The sequence below is a fragment of the Phragmites australis genome, chromosome 5 (assembly GCF_958298935.1).
Source record: "Phragmites australis chromosome 5, lpPhrAust1.1, whole genome shotgun sequence".
Classification (NCBI taxonomy): domain Eukaryota; kingdom Viridiplantae; phylum Streptophyta; class Magnoliopsida; order Poales; family Poaceae; genus Phragmites; species Phragmites australis.
The window spans coordinates 32,265,134-32,283,057 of NC_084925.1; the positions used below are offsets into that span (position 1 = coordinate 32,265,134).

Sequence of the window (17,924 nt, forward strand, 5' to 3'; positions counted from 1 at the left end):
GTAAGTTCACCAGAGGTTGAGACAATACACTAAATAAATCTAGTCATAGGTATGTCTCACATAATGAAGTATTTTCTTTCTTAATGAGACGTTCCATTCTCCAATCGAAATGTGGCATAAGCATCAATGCCACAATTTCGATGAACTCTCATAAATATTTCATTTTAAGTGAAGTCATTAGAGTTAACAATTTGCTTAATACTCCCAAATAATTCATAAGAGTGTAACATAGAGAAATACAAGGACATAGTATGGACATAAATTACATTATTAGTATGAAGGGCGAAAACATAATTTAGTACTAATGAAAAACTTCCAACAGCTTCAACATTAACCTCCTATCCATTCTCTAAGACTTCGCTTTAAAACTTTTCATTGTCTTGAGGTAATGTTAGTAGCATAAACGTAGTTTTTTCCTTAGCAATTAGCCAACTTTCTTTATGAATGCACACATTTATAGGCACAATCATAATTCACCTCTCATTCTGCGTTGTTGATCCTTGTAGACGTAATGAAGTGAATCAGAAGGGCTCCAATAATTCTTCATGTCCAAGCTCAATAACTTTTGAGCACTCTTATGATCAGTGTACTAGCAAGAACTTTTGAAGAGCTTTAAAATATTCTCCATTAACGTCGGATAATCTTAGCTTTAGCTCGAGGGTTGTTCCCCTAGATTCTAAAATGTATGATCATAAGGGACATTTGTAGATTGCTCCCACTAGTCTTTAGCAAACTAAAGATTCTATTAATTTTACATCAATACCTTAATCATTAATGACTTCTCTAATGGGAGTTGATCATTATCATTATATTTGCGTGTGCAATCAATGTTCATAATCTCAAGAGTAATATCCTAATAACAATAAGTTACTCTATTTCTTATTGGGGTACTACAAACAACCGAAGAACTTATAGCTGAATTGATAATAGGGACATATCACTAATCTTCACTTTAATATCCACAAAATTATGAATAATTATTTATCATGAAATTAACTCTACGTTGGTCAGGGTAATAATATGCTAATAACAAAACTTAATAATTCCAATTCACTTCACCGTTGGGCAGAAATTATGAACTTAATATGAGGAAGAATCAACATTTCACCTTCGCACCACCTTTTGACAGAAAACAAAGAATAATTGGGTTCACAAATGGAGATGGCAAATGATCACAAACAACATTGGTCAGTGTGTAATCATTAGCCATAAAACATAATAATAAAAATCTCTAATCAAAACTTCTCATTGGTTACATTTTGATTAGAGAAACTATGAGAATGACACATGATTACAATCAATGTTGGTCAAAATATAATCGTATACCACAACATAATCTACAAACATCTTCAAATCTCTAATTAAGACTTCTCGTTGGTTCCATCTTAATCAGAGGAAACTTAATAATAACACAGTCTTGATCACATAAATCTTTGAGACAAGATGATTTAATAACTTAATTAATTTAAAAATCAATTAAATGATATATGACCATAATGACATTGGTCAGTATATAGCTATGGGCCATAAAATTAATCATAATCACATTAAGTCTCAAAGCAAAATATATTAATTAGAGGCAAGCTTAATCGTATGGCCAAAATTAATGTGCATTAAACAATACTTAATTGCATAAGCGTAAGTATTAAACAATATCATAATTAATGAGCAATACATAAATACTAAAATGAAAAAACAATGGAAAAACTTAAGCTCATAATTTAGGTCAAAATTAAAGCATAAGAATTTTTTTGATAATATAAAAATAGTTAATTAAATATCTCAGGAGAATCATAATAATTGATCCCATCTTAGCTTATTTATAGGATGCACTTAAATATTATTTACAGCATAGTTGAGTAATATTAGTCATCTTTGGTCATAAAGTAATTATGAACACACATAAATTGACCGAAAAATTATAAGAAAAAATCTTCCCGTTGGTTCCAATTCGTCCAAACAATTAATCGTAATTTTTGTACATTAAGCATCATTAATTTCGGCTATATTTCTTTGAGAAATCCAATGCATAGATTGGAAAAAGCACAAAATAACTGGAAAACTCATTTCATTAAAGAAAAAGCCCAAACTTTAATGAAAACAGCCCAAAATGCGTGTCGGCCCAAAAACCGCTGGGTTGGCCCAACCCACTTGACTCTTCGCGCCGGCCCGTGTCCTTGCGTGTAGCCTAGCCACCCAAGCAGGGACTCACCTAAGACGTCGATCAAGATCCGATGGTGTGCCGCTGAAAACGATGGAACAAAACCCGTAGGCCGCCCTGCTCGAAACCTAACCCTAACTTCATTCCTCTCCGTCGCCTCTAAGAAAACTGTGCGGCCGAGAGAGGAAAGGAGGCCGTGGGTCCGAGAGCACCGACGGTGCTTGTCGCCAGTGAGAGAGGGAAAGAGAGTTGAAAGCACGACGTTGCCTGAGAGCTACCCGCCGGCGCATGCGTGCGGCAAGGCTAGCGCGTGACACCGTTGGTGGGTCTGCGGTGGCGCCTGATGCGCACGACAGAAGCGAGTGGTGGAGCGGCGACGATTGATCGAAGCGAGGTGGCAGAGTGGTTCCCCCTATGACATGAGTACGGCGAGAGAGGAGGCGTGACCCACCACAGCGTCGTCATGCACGTGTGGCCAACCCAAGACACCAGGAAGGAGTGCCGCCAACGAGAAGGAGCATAAGGAGGTGGTGGTCATCTGCGGCGACGATGACAACAATGAGCAAAAGGTAAGTCCACTCACATGCCTCCCCAATTCAGGGTCTATGGGGTTAGAGGTTTTGATCTGGGGGTAAAAACTTTGGGATTTCACACTTTTAAGGTTTTAGATTGGGGGAGAATGGATAAATAATTAGGGTTTGTGATGAATTCATGAGTTCCCCTCCTTCTTGATGCTAAGCCCATGGATTCGAGATGCATTCATGAAGAAACGACTAAAATGAACCCCAAAACATGATCACCGACAACAATTAGGGGCAAATCATGAGCAATTAACATTAAACATCATTAATCCAAGACATAAAATATGACAATTAGGGATAAATTGAGGCATGATCATCATTAACTGGGGCTTAGAGTTCATGATTAGGCTAGATTGGCTATGATACCAAATGCTATATCTAAGTAGAGTTAATCAACATTAAAATCATAAGGATCTCGTAGGAACTTCTAGACTAATGATATGGACACCTAATTGGATCACTGACCAGATTGGAGTTGCCCTGATGAGCCGCGAGGACCTCTATCTGCGTGATGCAGACAATAAAGATATCGGTGCAGAATCGTCACCGATCTCCTCGTTGTAGTGGCGTTGGCACAAGGAAGTGACTGACACATACAATTGGCGATGAACTTTGCCTTCAAGCTACTCTGAGCTAATCTTGATTGGTAGATTTTGGGCTAATTTGTCTTAATTCCTCTACCTCATCGTGAGGACGAGGTTGGCCCTTTTTATTGCTCAGGGTGGCCTGGGACCAAACCAATGAGTCAGGATCGTGGTTGACCGATCATAGCCTCTTGGTCAATCGTGGCCTTATTCTTGGGGTGGCGGTTAGCCGAGATCACACCTAACATGGATTTCTTAGTCATCGATAATTGCAGTTTGCTGCTTGTTCCTCCTCTCGCCAATGAGGGTTTGTAATGTTTGTGATGGAGCTTGCTGGCTAGCAAGTTCTTTAACTATAGAGATAATTGTCAAAGATATGTGCTAATTAACTGATATACCTCTTTTGATTCTTCATGAATTACGTACACTTTTGCCTACAAAATCTGTCTATATATATATATATATATATATATATATATATATATATATATGACTACATGATTAAGGGTGGGAAATTATATTGAAGCGGGACAAGGGGATTTTGAACACAATGATTCATCTGCCAAATCATCTTGTTTAACTCCCAGCGCGCTAAATAAGTATTCAACAATCATCCACTCCCGTGATGGAAAAAACAGTGAATTTACTTCCGCAACTGGAAAAACAACCCTGCAATAGAAAAACAGTAATTTTACTCCCACAACCCCAAAAAAACTATCTCACAAGACTTTAAATAGCGGATATTTCCTTCTCTCCCCTGTAATCCTCCATAAACTGTCAAAGATCTCCATATCCGTATTTATAACTAGTGCCGGTGGGGATGATTTGAGATGATCGTGAATCTCTCCATCTCACGGTGCTCGCTCCCCGACATTCACCGATGAGATGAGATATCGTCCATCGGTGCAAGCATGGTTGTACACACGGAATTTCCATCAACACTTCTGTCCACTGCTCAAGCCTCTCTAGTCTCCACCGTCGACCTAATTGAGGTAATTGGCGACGGCATGGGTTTCAGTCCAAGCGTTGGGTTTCTTTTGTGTATAGTTTTTTTTTATCTTGAGTTAATGTGATGTGTTAATGGATTTTTTCTAAAATCTTTTCTAGTACAGAAAGAGATCTATTGAATCATATATTGTGATAATTGTTTCACCTTTGTTTGTTTCAATTTGAGTGGACAAATCATTCGGTTCATGTTCTCCCCATATTTTTTTATCTTCCTATTCTTTACTCAACCAAAAACGATAATTGTTAGAATCGGAAAAAAAGTATCGAGAAAATGATGAAATATTTTTGTTGAACACGAAAGTCGTCTTTTACTCAACCGAAAAAGATAATAATCACAACCGAAAAACGATGAAATAGTTGTCATGAAAAATAATCTAAGATGTAACAGAAAATCGAAGGATGAAAATAGCAACAAAACAAGTGATTTCACAAGATTAAAATAATAAAACAAGTAATTTCACGCATCACATATATGAACATAACAATAAAATAATAAACTTTTCGAGGAAAGCATCATATATATGGTTACTTATCATTTTACATATTTTTTTCTTTCATTGGTTACTTGGAGATTGTTTCTTTACCACGGATTAGTTTCCTTGTTTAGAGAGGAAATATCGCAAGTTGTTATCCTTTTCCTTGATTACCTGAAGATTATTTCCTGATAACGTGATTTATTTTCTTGTTTAGAGAGGAAATCTCATAGGCTGTTATTCCTTTCCTTATTAGCTGAAGATTGTTTCATGATTATACAATTTGTTTCTTTGTTTAGAAAGAATATCTTGCAGGCTGTTATTCCTCTGTAATCCATATATGACGCTGTTGTCAAATAAATCAACGTATTATTCGATTTTAGTATGGTTGTTTTCCGGTCACACAACATATATTTTTCAGTTACAACAACATGTATTTTCCCGATCATGTAAAAATATGTATTTTAGTCACTCCGACATAAGTTTTTCTGTTGTATAATTTGTGTTTTCTTGTTTTATAATATGTGTTTTTCTGTTTTTCCCTGCAACCCGTTTGGTTCGACAAGTTGGATTGGACTAGATGTTAGCACGTGAAATATTATTTAAGACGCAACATGTTTAACAGCATAGCCCTATATATACACACACGTGTAATGTGTGTGTTCGGTTTTTATGTCAAGTGACAATAGCTAGGATACAAAGAGATATACAAGAATATCGGCATTTTCCTTTGTAGAAAATCCAATAAATGAATGATAGATACTCAATAGCAGTGGAACTCATTTACTAGAATGCCACTTGTTTTTTTTATACTATAGTACCATTTTGTAAGAGTGGTAAGTCAACTAATGGCGAATCCTTAATTTTCACTACAAGATTTGGTTGTTCTACGTGAAAATAGTGTTATTCCAGGCCAGTGCATGATGCACCTATACTTGTGATCAAACGATGGGCATATATATATTATCCTCCCATAACTGGTCACTTAAGTGATAAAAAATACCCTCCTCCTAATTAGTACTATTAAACATATAACCTTTCACATACAACTCATATATAATTTAAAGGCTAAAATCATTTGAATGATTATACATGAGTTGTATGTGAATAGTTACATGTGAAACTATATCTAATATTGATAGTGGAATCTACGGGTCCATAGGTGAAACATCAAAATACTTGACACATGGTATCATATTGATGAGATATATTATCGTTGTATTCGGCTGATAGATCGCTAGATCTCATCTCTACTAAGGATTTGTTTATTTGTAAGTTAATTTCGTACTAAGAAAATTATTGAAACTGAAGTTGCGTTAAACAAGCCTTTAATCAGCCACCCGGCTAGTGAGTGGCCTGTGGTGACATGAACACTTACCCCTTATCCCGATCGAGCTCACCCAATGGCCATGTTGCACGCGTTCGTTCGATGACCCGATCGCGACGTGATGCGACCAACGGCACGAAGCAACGCAACTTGGTACTAGCGAGTCAAAAAAGAAAGAAAGAAAAAAAAAACGCAACTTAGTAAAGCGAGGCGGAGGCGAGCCCCCCTCCCATCCCAGCCGTCCGCTTCTAATATAAGGCGGCCGCCGCGCCGGCCAAGCCTGGCGATCGCCGAAGCGACGGAGAAAACGACCCAGTTTTATTCCGTTGCCGTCGCGTGCATCGGAGATCCGGGCGGAGAGATGGCGAAGGGCGGCGGGGAAAGGGCCCTGCTGCTGCCGGTGTCGGCGGATGGGGCGAAGGGCAACGGAGGAGGAGGGGGAGGGGGCGACGATGCCGCTTTGTTCAAGGGGTCCGCCGTGACCCGACGCGGCGCCGCCGCCGCGCTCTCCTACATGTCCTGCTCCGGTACGTAGTACGCCCAATCCGCGCCCTCCGAGGTGGTCTGTTTTGCTCCTCCGGCGCCTGGCGCGCCGTTGCGTGGACTGGCCGCGGTTGCGGGCGGGCTGTTCCTCGTCGCGTGGGAGCGATTTTGGGGACGGGATAGCGTCGTAGCACGGTTTCTGGTCTTGTGATTTGTTGCTAGCTTGTTGCTTCAGATAAGGCGTCGGTTATATTGTTGAATTCAGCTACTTGGTGTTGGGGTGAGTGCCGGATGTTCGACTTGTGTTATGGCAATACGACCGAGCATTCGAAAGAGACCCTTTTGTTAGTTGGGTTGCTACGGGTTATAAGCAAAGTACATACTGCGTACAAGTTGTGAAATTGCATAAGTAGGACCTGGTTGTTTCATACGGATATTTCAGTCTTGCTTGCTGTGGGTGTGGGGGCTGTCCGTCTCAAGAGCTGTGACGAGATTGAGATTGGAACAGCCAAACCTTTTGTTTTGAGAAAGAGGTCGCCATGGCGGATCTGTGGAATACAGTCCTAATGTAAGTGAACTTTGGAGGTAACTAATAGAGATACTGTGTTAAGTTATTTGCCTGTGGAGTGGGTCAAAGCATATTGTTATTGTAAAATGGGAACCTGAGGGAATAGAATTGGAATAGAATTGTGGGAACATAACGCTTCCGTAAAACCCTGTGGGAATATAATTGGAATGGGATAGGCCATTTAATGAAGTTAATAAGACATCTAGGTGGCATCTGTATGAAATAGGAACAGGACCGAGGGCCTGTCAGGAAGAGTGATGACCCCCTGATCTCTGATTCAGTAGTTTGTTTCATGCTGAGGAATTGGATGAAAATGTGTAAACACTCTGTTTGGATGGTGGTACAATTGAATGGGAATAACTATTGAGTAGAACAGATATAATAGTTGGGCTGGCTATGTTAGAATTAATTCATGATGCCATTCCTCTTTTCAGATTCATAACTAAAACTGTGCCGGGATCTACTTTTGCATTCAAGGTCATCCAACCCAAGTACTATGCTGCGGACTAGGACGTTATTTACTTCTTCTTGCTGATAATCCCAGTTGAAGTAGTTGAGCAAAATGCATAATAGTTAGTTTTATTGAAATAATCTACTTCAGCTTACTTTTGACTTACTCCAGTTTCTTTCAAATATTCACATACATTGTATCAAACATGTGGTTGAGCATGGAAAATAGAAAATAATTACGACGATGCTGACTATTCAACATTTATTGAATGGCAATAATTGGATAAATTGCTTTCTGTGCTTGTTGTAACTGTATGAACAGATGTTGTTGCCCTACCTTGAATATTTCCAGTGGCACATAAAAACTATAGCAAAGCAAATAATCGGAATCTTGATCATTGTTTCATTTGCTCCCTATCCTAAACATTTACTTTCTTGACATCATTTTTATTAATTTGCAGTGTGCAAAGCAATATTTAGTTATGTTGGCTCTGAATGTTAAACTTTTGCACTCCAAATGGTCCACATACTGTTGGTCTGTTATAGGTTTATATGCATTTTATTCATTTTTGTTCCTTTATGATATTCCCACTGTGAAATGTTATCTATTTTTTAGCTCCAGGAGCATGATAACCTAATTTCCATTGAGAAATGCCGTTTCATTTTTGCTTTTGTTTTTCATTTTCAAAAATCAGATATTGTTGTAATAATTTTGGTGACTTTTCAATTTGCAGTGTTGCTAGTGATGTTTAACAAAGCAGCTCTGTCTTCGTACAAGTTCCCTTGCGCAAATGTCATTACACTCCTTCAGGTATTGGATGTATTCCTGGAAAATCTGTGGTGTGCAACTGCATGCTTGTTATGCTCTTCCAACTGGATATTTCACCGAGAAATTGCTAGTTTACTCACCAGAGCACGTAAAAGTTTATGTCTGCTGCCTGGGGGAAAAAGGCGGGAACCATACCTGTCATGGTCTGAGATTTTTTTTATTATCCAAAATCCGAAACCCTGGTCTAGTCAACCAACGGTATATTTCCAAAATCAACAAATTCACCTATAATTTTATCTACTTCGAGAATGATCCAATTATTCCTTGAGTTGTGAACAAATTTCACTTCTGATCTTGCTTTGGAAATAGTGGTCCCCGAATCTTGCGGTAATAGCTGTTGATGAAACATAGCTTTGTAAAACATTCCTTTGTCTTTAGACGGCTGTTGACTAAACTTCTTTGTTTGTATCTGTATTCTATTGTTTGTGTTTTTTTCCTCTTTTTGCTAACACTTCACAAACATGGGCAGATGGTGTGCTCAACGTGCCTTCTTTATGTTCTGAGACGGTTAAAGATAATCTCCTTTACAAATAGTGAACCATCAGTGCCTTCCAATTCGCTATTCTTCGTGCCGTTCAGGATATTGTTACGGACCACACCTCTTTCCTTGGCTTATTTGCTCTACATGGTATGCTAATTTCCTCACATACAATATGAAATTGTATTGTATATAGGCATATGGATTTCTATTTTCATTGAATTCTGAGTGGTGTTTGCCATTCTTGGTAAAAGCTAGCTTCAATGGAATCTGTCCGTGGAGTCAACGTTCCTATGTATACAACTCTACGGCGCACAACAGTAGTATTTACAATGACAATGGAGTATTTCTTATCAAAGCAGAAGCATACCCCACCTATAATCGGCAGGTAGATATTTATTTTATTTTATCCCATTATTGTCATTACACACCATGTTCTTGAAATTAACAATATGCGGTTGTTAGCTAATGTAAACCTCTTTAGTTTAGTGCACTCTTGTCCTAGCCAGAGCGACACATTCATATTTCAACACATTATCCTTTTTTTAGAAGCCTTTGATTTATATTTGTTCCATACTTCCATCCAGTAGTAATAGGTATCCATGTGCTCGTCTTACGTTTTCTGTGCCCTTACTGCTGTACCTGCAGTCCTGTACTCTTTTAGCTTGAAATATTGCATTTGTTATGCTGAACGTTTTCAGAACATGGTAGTGTTCTGAATCTGTCATGTTTCACTTTCTGGTTGTTAACCAAGGCTTTATCAGTGTGGCTTTGATCGTATTTGGAGCATTTGTTGCTGGAGCTCGAGACTTATCATTTGATGCTCGTGGGTATGCCATTGTCTTTGTGGCCAACATTACAACAGCTGTTTATCTTGCTACTATAAACCGTATAGGTAAAGCAGTTTCCTTTCCCCGCTTATAATGTCATTCAACCTTACATAGTCTTTCTGATCAGATGTTTTGTTTTGTTCTAGGAAAATCTAGTGGTCTCAATAGCTTTGGCCTGATGTGGTGCAATGGTATTATTTTGATTCCCCTTAACTTCCGATCAAACTTCATAAGCCTTAAAAACTTATATCCTGTCCGTCTGGATTTCAGGACTTGTCTGTGGACCTTCAGTACTGTTCTTGACATACATTCAGGGTGACCTAAAGAGGGCAGTGCAATTTCCCTACCTTTATTCCCCTGGGTTTCAGGTAACGCCACATATTCATGCTTAAGCTAGTTTGTGCATTACCCTCATGTTGTCATCAGTTTTACAAGGCATCTAAAGATAGTATTTGTGGATGCACCTCACAAATTTCAAAAACACTCTATAATATTTGTTAACTTCACTGGTGTCATTGTATCACTGTCAATTTGTGTACCGCTAGCCAGTTAGCCCTTGAGCTCATGCTGTGGCTGGCATGCTAGCTTGCATGGCATCAATCTTTTTGTTTCCACTATCATTAATATCTGACCTACACATGTTCCTGTAACATCTGAGCACTATCTTGGATGTAGTCACACAGTCTGACATTTATTTATCTTGTTTCAATTTTTGTTGATAATCTTTTATAAGACCATAATAGGGGTCGTGTTTCATCCTGTATTAGAGTGACTTCATGATATCGCGTTCAGTTTGGGACATCAAAGTTCTTTCAAGTTCAAGGATACAGCATATGTATTACTATATTATAGCTGCTGTAGATTCTTGAGGTCCTTTTACGTGTTAATATATGGTTTTTCATGCTAGTTTTTCTTCAGAATAGCTAGACAAAAACTAGAAATCTCTCAGTAAATAGTGAGCAGTGTCAAATAATATATCATGCCATGTAGCGCCTATAATGTTTAGCTATGAATGTCACTAATAATGCAATTTCACTTGTAGGCTGTGCTGCTATTTTCATGCATCCTAGCATTTCTACTGAACTACACCATCTTCTGGAACACAATCTTGAATTCTGCACTCACACAATCGATGTGTGGTAATTTGAAGGTACGGCTTCTGTCCGGTTATTCCACTCTACTCAACATGCAAAGCATTCTCTAGAGGTCTTCATATTCACTATTTCTGCAGGATTTCTTCACCGTTGGAATTGGTTGGGTGCTATTCGGTGGGCTTCCTTTTGATCTGGTAAGTTTTGAGTTTATTTCTTCTGTGCCATCAACTCTTTTAATCTCCCCCCTGACTACTGAACCCAAGTTTTTCGTATGGCAGCTTAATGTTATCGGGCAAGGGCTAGGCTTTCTGGGCTCTGGATTGTATGCCTACTGCAAAATTAAAGGAAAGTAGATATTGGTGTCGAATTGGATCGAATGGTAGCAGATATCGATGTCCAATTCGGAGGGGATAGTGGGTTTTAACGAAAGTAGCGTTGTTATATGCTGTTTGCTCCTGCATATGGGAGAGAAGTTTTGTAGGTTTTCTCGTATGTATTTATGAACTAAAGTCGTCGGGAATAGGACAAGAATGAAAAGCCATTATTTGACCAAGGAAATAGAATATACCGAGATTCGAGTATTGCTGTATCATCGTTTTTCCTTTAAACTTAAAAGACAAAATTAGGTGGATACTATCATAAAAGTATCTATATTAAAAAATAACATTGGTTGTAAGAATGATATATGGGTCTAGAGTCTTCACACGGATAGTATTTTTTAACTTGTATAATTTTTACGATAGAACCTAGCAAATTGCTCCAAACTTAAATAACCATGCATAATACAATTAAGAACCTTTAGTAGAATGCGTAAAGGTTCATGGTACGATAGAATCAGATCGATCCGCGTTCAGTGACAAATGTGAACCCATAAATACACGCTGCCAAACGAAAATCAAATCGTTCATTTGACAGGAGTTTTGCAGAAACCCGACTCATGCCGGCTCCAAGCGGAGTTCAGAACCACCAAAATAACGCAGTTCTCACTTTCAGCACACTGGACAACGATGTCACTAGGCAGGCACTTACCTGAAAAGTAATAACATAATCGTTGCACAGTCGAACTGTATAGACTACTTAAGACAGAAAAAGTGTATATGTCACCACAGATACCACATTGTAAGTTTGTAATCGTCGAACAAACTTTCATAGCTTCAGAAAAGCTCAAAGGTGATCATAACAAACTTTGTGTCTATCCGTTCAAAAAAACAAACAAACTTTGTGTCTAGAGCCTATATAGCCAGCAGAACTAACAGTTCAAACTGAACTGATATATCTTACATTCTCCAAAGATATGGCACATTTGTTTGGCCCAGTGTCTATCTACTACAGCCAGATCATCCAAAATTACTCAGTTGGCTTGTCCGGGTCATCTTCCTCAGGTTCTTCCTTGTCTGGATCATCCTCTTGTGGTTCCTCCTGAGGTGGTTGTTCTTCCTCTTCCTCTTCTTCATCGTCATCGAGAGGATCATCAGCTGGTAATGGATGGGGCAACGGTGTCTTCATAGGGCTGAACTTTGGGAAGATATCAGGTCTCCTCCCAGGCTTTGGTCTCTCCCATTCCTAGGAACATTCAAAGACAATATATATCAAATTTGTCGCCAACAAAAAAGCAGAAAGAAATAGCTGGAACATCATCTCCAAATCACCAGTCATGTTTTGACATTGTTTTGCTAGGCTAGACAGATGATGCACACGACAACTAGAATAATCATTGGAAAAAAATTACAAGAGGCCTGTACACACTACTTTGGTCATACTAAAAAATATGGTACGTTATAAGCATGATGATGACTGTCGCAGCCACTCCGCTCAGCTAGTCAGCATCACAAATATACATTGCCAAGAAAGGATAGGGTCAATATGGTCACAAATCACAACAAATATGTAAAGCGCAATGTCATGAAGCCATGAACATAATCTGGCCATAAAAAATAAGGCAGTAAATTTTCTAAAAACAGCATGACTGCTCCCAAGTGCCAACATTCTATCGCTTTTATCATGGAAGATTTTTCACCAGTTTAAACAGGAGCATAGTATCCCTAGCATCTAGGTAACAAAAATATGTGCATGCCGTGTTTCAAACAAGTAAGATATCACAAGCTATTAGATAACAGAAGGAATCAAACTACCAGCACCGTGAAATACCGTTATGACATCAAGACTACAGCTGAGAAATGAAAAAACTCTTAAGAAGGAAAGAACATATAGAGGTCCAAATAACCAATGATTTTTTCAAAGCAAGCTACACATTTGGAAGGCAGACATTGCAGTCAAACATTTACAGCTTATTTATAGCAAGTATTTCAGAGAGAATCTAGTGTTTGAAGTTCTAAATCTGTTCGCAGGATATAAGCATCTAACTGCACAACAATCTGTGGAAGTCTATGTCAAGAAATATGTTAACCTATGATTGTTCCAGCCATGGGACGCCATTTACAAATAAAATAATTTAAGCATCCAAATAACCTATGATAGTTCAACTCATGCAATTCCGTTCATAAAACAATCAAATAAGTAAACATGTGTTTTCTTGTGTGGGGACCTTCTTCACAAATAACTATAAGCTGGCAAATCCCTCAAAAATGGATGAAGAACGAAATCAGGATGGCCCTCGCAATATCCACAACCACGAGCCAACGAGCATCGGGTATTATCCTACCAATCATAAGATCCTGTTCACCACAACCTATGTAGCATTTCTAGTGATTTCAACTACCCTCAATCCCTAAAATCCCCCTACATCCGTACTTGGTCAGCTAAAATGACCAAAACTTCCCCACCCGGAGCCTCCAAATCCACAAGGACAAGCCGCTAAATAACAAACGAACTGACGGGAAGCGGGGAGCAGAAGAATTACGATGGGGAAATCGAGGGGCGAGCGCCGCGTAATCTTCTCCTCATCAGGGGCCATGCAGACCACGAGCGCGTCCCACCTGCGGCGCCTCCTGACGGGGACAGCCACCCGCGCGAGGGCGACGCCCCCGGAGGCGGAGGCGGAGGCGCCGAGAGCGCATGGAGCCGCCGCCACTGGCGGGGCGGATAGGCACCACGTCGACGCCATGGGGGGGGGAGCTCAAGGTAAGGGCTCTCGATTCGCTTGGGTTCCTGGCTCTGGCTGGAGAAGTCGGGTTGGAATTTGGGTTTCGTGTGTGAACCACCGGCGGCTCTTCGAGACCGCCTTCTGCGTTCGGGGGTGATAAGAGTCGGTACGAGTGCTGAGAAGCTCTGTAGCTAGAGAGAATTTTTGGATGTTTCGTGGTTGAAATTGAAAAATCGCACCTACCCACACAGGATTCTGCTACAGTAAGGCGACTTTGGTTAGTTCTAACGGCCTGAGCGCTACAGTATCCATGCTACAGTATTCTCGGTACAGTGGAAACCGCACAGTACTGTATCTTCCACGCGAATTACTGTAGCATCCTAAGCAAATCAGAGGCTACGGATCCACCCACACGGCACACCTGGAGATGGGATTTGCAGATAAACTCTCCGGGATGTGTGATTCTATAGCCTATGATTTTCTTTTTATAGGAGGATATCTGATATTCATTAACCAAGGAAAATAGTAGAGTACAATGGGACACAATGTAAAAACATAAATCACAAACAAGTTTTCTAGACCCTTATTCTCCATCGCTCTCACAACTGTCTTGATGAGCTCACCATCATCGACTTTGGACCAACCGCAGACGAAGAAGAGCATCTTCCAGGACCATTCCTAGTCCTACACCAACGCCAAACGCCCAACAAGACTATGAGAACTGGCATCAAAGCCAGTTGTGAGAGCTTGCAAAAGATGGGTTGAAAGCCCACCAGCTGAGGCAATGCACTGTTCTTGGATAGAATGTAGATCCATTGCCTTTGCTTTAGGGAGACGAAGAAAGGAAACCTCCACACGACACCATAGAACGAGGAGGTAGAACAAGAAATCCGCAACCCTCGCTCGGATCCATCGCCAGTGATAGCGACACCACCGCGTCGCTCGGATCCACTCTTTCTTATTGCTACACCTGCCACAACCAAAAGCTGAAGCACGTGAACTTAATCATGTATAGAAGCCCTTATATATGAAAAAACCAATTTCAAATCCTAAACCCTAAACTCCTCAGTGGCACCAGAGTGAGTGCTGGTGTGATAAGGAGTCAGAGGGACTTATTCCTCATGGATGTCGCTGCCACCGCCACCTCGATGCCACCATCAGAAACCCTAACCTGGATTTGTCAGAACCTAAAACTACCAAGCTAGTGAGATAGCCGTGACCCGCCCCACCTCCCAATGCCAAATAGACGATTGGAGGCGAGGCAGACTAGCAGTGTCACTGGTGGAGCTCTCTGAGTTGCCTCTCTCTTGTCAGTAGGTCTTTTTGGTACTGTTGTTTTTCTTTTCGTCTGTCCCCTATAGCCTATGATTGAATACTCGTTCTATTGCATTACAAAAATCTTGGACAAACCGGCAGAAATTCAAGTGGTTACCAAAACTCTTTGCCAACTTAAAAAATTCTCATATGGTTTGCTTGGGCTCTAAGCAAGTAATCTCATGGACATATAGTCAGAAGGGAAAGAGGCTCCTAGCTAAAGTTGTATCGTCCTGCTTTAAAACTTGAGGGTGCATGACTAGAGATTGATAATTAAATACTTAAAGATTTATTAAAAATACGGTATATCATAAAAACAAATATCCCCTGTACATATGTCCTTTATCCGACTAGTAACTATACATGTGCGACACGCACGGGTAATTTTTGTACATGCCTATAGATGTACTCCACATCCAGTACATTACATAAAAGCCACATATCTAAAAATAAAATAATGTGTATACTACACCAAACATCCAGCTAGCATCTGGCAATTCATTTGAATAACAAACGCCACATGTACATTAGTTGGTGTTCTCCTGACAAGATCAAAATAAACAAAATAAACAAGATAAACATTGTATGCGTATATGATAAAATAAGCAAAAAAGAAGGAATAGTTTATCCTCGAGCTTTATTTATGACTATTGCAAAGCTAAAGTATATTGAGAATTGTTTCCTCTTGAACATGAAAGAAAGTGAAATGTCCTTCGAGAGGGTCAAATGGATACTAGGAATAAAAACCCTCTTCCAGCATGTTGGCCGTCAACAATCTCTGCATCAATCGCATTATGTTGATAGACTCTAACCATTAACTTTGTTTCGTTGCATATATCGTTGTGAGGATTAAGATTTCAAAACAAGATAATTGGACAGTTACTTTTGAGTTTAAGCAAATGTGACGGCAAGCCTTTTGGTGTGATTGAGTTTAGAAAGTCAATCAAATAGTTGTTTCGTGAATCATCGTTGACGGAATCAAATATGTAATATACCGTTTCCTTTTCTAGAAACCTATCAATCATAATTGCATTCAACTCATCCACATGCTCATTCTTAGTTGAGAGGATAACACATGCACTCATGTAGGCTACTGACATAGATTTATTTTGGAGATATGAGAATACAAATTTAATGAGTTTGTCAATTGATTCTTCTATGATACTATAACCAACCACGATATCATTTGGGAGATGCTCATAATCATCACGAAACGTATCTTTTGTTCCATTGCCGATCCTAATGAGGTATTAAGAGAACTATGGGTCAGACTGTATCCTCATATTTCGGGTTAGGTGTATCTTACATATCTTCTCCCATGTATAAGACCTTATAAAATCAAAAACATATAATGTTATACATACAATTATTATCCATACTATGTAAAGCAAGAGTTAACATATTTTCGATTCGTATCAACAGAAGTGTACTTTGTTTCTATGACTATGAACTCTCTATAGGGTTTACTCCGTGGGTAGGTATCAATGTGCTCAAGTTCACCTTAATGCACAATAACTTTGGTTATATCTGTATGATTTAATTAGCAGTTTATTAAATGAACACTCCTACTTCTCTCAATATAATAGGTAAAAGGAAATGTTGACACTTAGTGCTTATCTACAAAGGTTTTGTTAGGACATTGATACATTTCATGGATTGACATTAGATTCTTCAGATAGATTGGAAATTGTATTACCATTGTGTAAGGTTCAACTCTACTGTCGATGGTCAAAGTAACACTCATAGAGATGGATGATACTTTGAAATTCCAACGCATAATTAGGTGTGAATTTCACTTTATGGATAGTATAACTACACCCTTCTATGAGTAACCTGTTAAATCTATTGATGTTTTCATTCCACACAATCTCTTTCATTTTGAATCCTTAAAATTAATAGCAAACAATGTTATTTGTTATAGAAACATGCAATTTTATCATATTTAACTACCATACCAAACAGGATAGATGGAACTTTCACATCCACCCTAATATCCATGAGGATAAATCGTTACATATCACTACGAGGGTGGATTGGGAATTTCACATCTACTCTAACAACAACGTTGAATGCTCTGTCTAAGTCGCACAATTCTAGATCGTCGAATTTCTTAAATCTGTAGCAATAGCATGTTTTATCTTTATGTACAACAAAATTTATTTAAGCTGCTTATTGATAGGTGAATGTAAACGTAGGTAGGCACCACAGGTTTGCGAGAGAAGGCTGCATAGTTCTCTTTCTCATTGACACTCAATACAAAGAAAAAAACTTGGCACTCAATCCTATTAGCTTCACAAATATATCTGTGATATCACCTAACCACCAAACATTATAGGTATCGACAAAATTAGCATCTTCTAACCATTTAGCATGATAGAATTAGCAATCACAAAGCAAACAAGAATATGTCCATTCAGCAATCACAAAGCAAAAGAACAATAGACCATTTTGTATTCATATTCAAATAAAAAATATGTTCATTCAGTACTCACAAGGCAAACAGGAATTCAAAGCTTGAAATGTGTACATGAAGTTATTATTTTCAGAGCAAGAGAGAGAACAGATGAACAAACAAACAAACATAACCAATGGAACAGTAGACTAAAATTAAAACCAAAAAATATATAGATGTAGTGAAATGTACTTTTTTTGAAACAAATGCAAGAGTAAAGATGATACTACACTAAACTTATGCATCATT

The 17,924-nt window shown here is 38.9% G+C and overlaps 2 protein-coding genes across 2 annotated transcripts; one reads left to right on the plus strand and one right to left on the minus strand.

The window, feature by feature from the left end:
• The first annotated feature begins 6,322 nt into the window (after positions 1-6,322).
• LOC133919295 (UDP-N-acetylglucosamine transporter UGNT1-like) lies at positions 6,323-11,455 on the plus strand. Its single transcript, XM_062363659.1, has 10 exons — positions 6,323-6,661; positions 8,370-8,446; positions 8,934-9,092; positions 9,197-9,330; positions 9,707-9,837; positions 9,919-9,963; positions 10,043-10,140; positions 10,815-10,922; positions 11,004-11,060; positions 11,145-11,455. Exons 1-10 carry the CDS (start codon positions 6,496-6,498, stop codon positions 11,217-11,219), a joined length of 1,050 nt encoding a protein of 349 aa, XP_062219643.1. The 5' UTR covers positions 6,323-6,495; the 3' UTR covers positions 11,220-11,455.
• Positions 11,456-11,990: 535 nt separating this feature from the next.
• On the minus strand, positions 11,991-14,061 carry LOC133919296 (uncharacterized). The gene is made up of 2 exons (XM_062363661.1): positions 13,727-14,061; positions 11,991-12,429 (listed from the first exon to the last, which is right to left on the minus strand). Exons 1-2 carry the CDS (start codon positions 13,928-13,930, stop codon positions 12,214-12,216), a joined length of 420 nt encoding a protein of 139 aa, XP_062219645.1. The 5' UTR covers positions 13,931-14,061; the 3' UTR covers positions 11,991-12,213.
• Positions 14,062-17,924: the final 3,863 nt, after the last annotated feature.

What these genes read in the sequence shown, in the direction of transcription:
- LOC133919295 (XM_062363659.1), top strand. Translation starts at nt 6,496, where the DNA reads ATGGCGAAGGGCGGCGGGGAAAGGGCCCTGCTGCTGCCGGTGTCGGCG. An exon ending in TGGCCTGATGTGGTGCAATG is followed by an intron (nt 9,964 to 10,042) that starts GTATTATTTTGA and finishes TCTGGATTTCAG; the next exon opens with GACTTGTCTGTGGACCTTCA. An exon ending in CGATGTGTGGTAATTTGAAG is followed by an intron (nt 10,923 to 11,003) that starts GTACGGCTTCTG and finishes CTATTTCTGCAG; the next exon opens with GATTTCTTCACCGTTGGAAT.
- LOC133919296 (XM_062363661.1), bottom strand. Translation starts at nt 13,930, where the DNA reads ATGGCGTCGACGTGGTGCCTATCCGCCCCGCCAGTGGCGGCGGCTCCA. An exon ending in CGCCCCTCGATTTCCCCATC is followed by an intron (nt 12,430 to 13,726) that starts GTAATTCTTCTG and finishes GAATGTTCCTAG; the next exon opens with GAATGGGAGAGACCAAAGCC.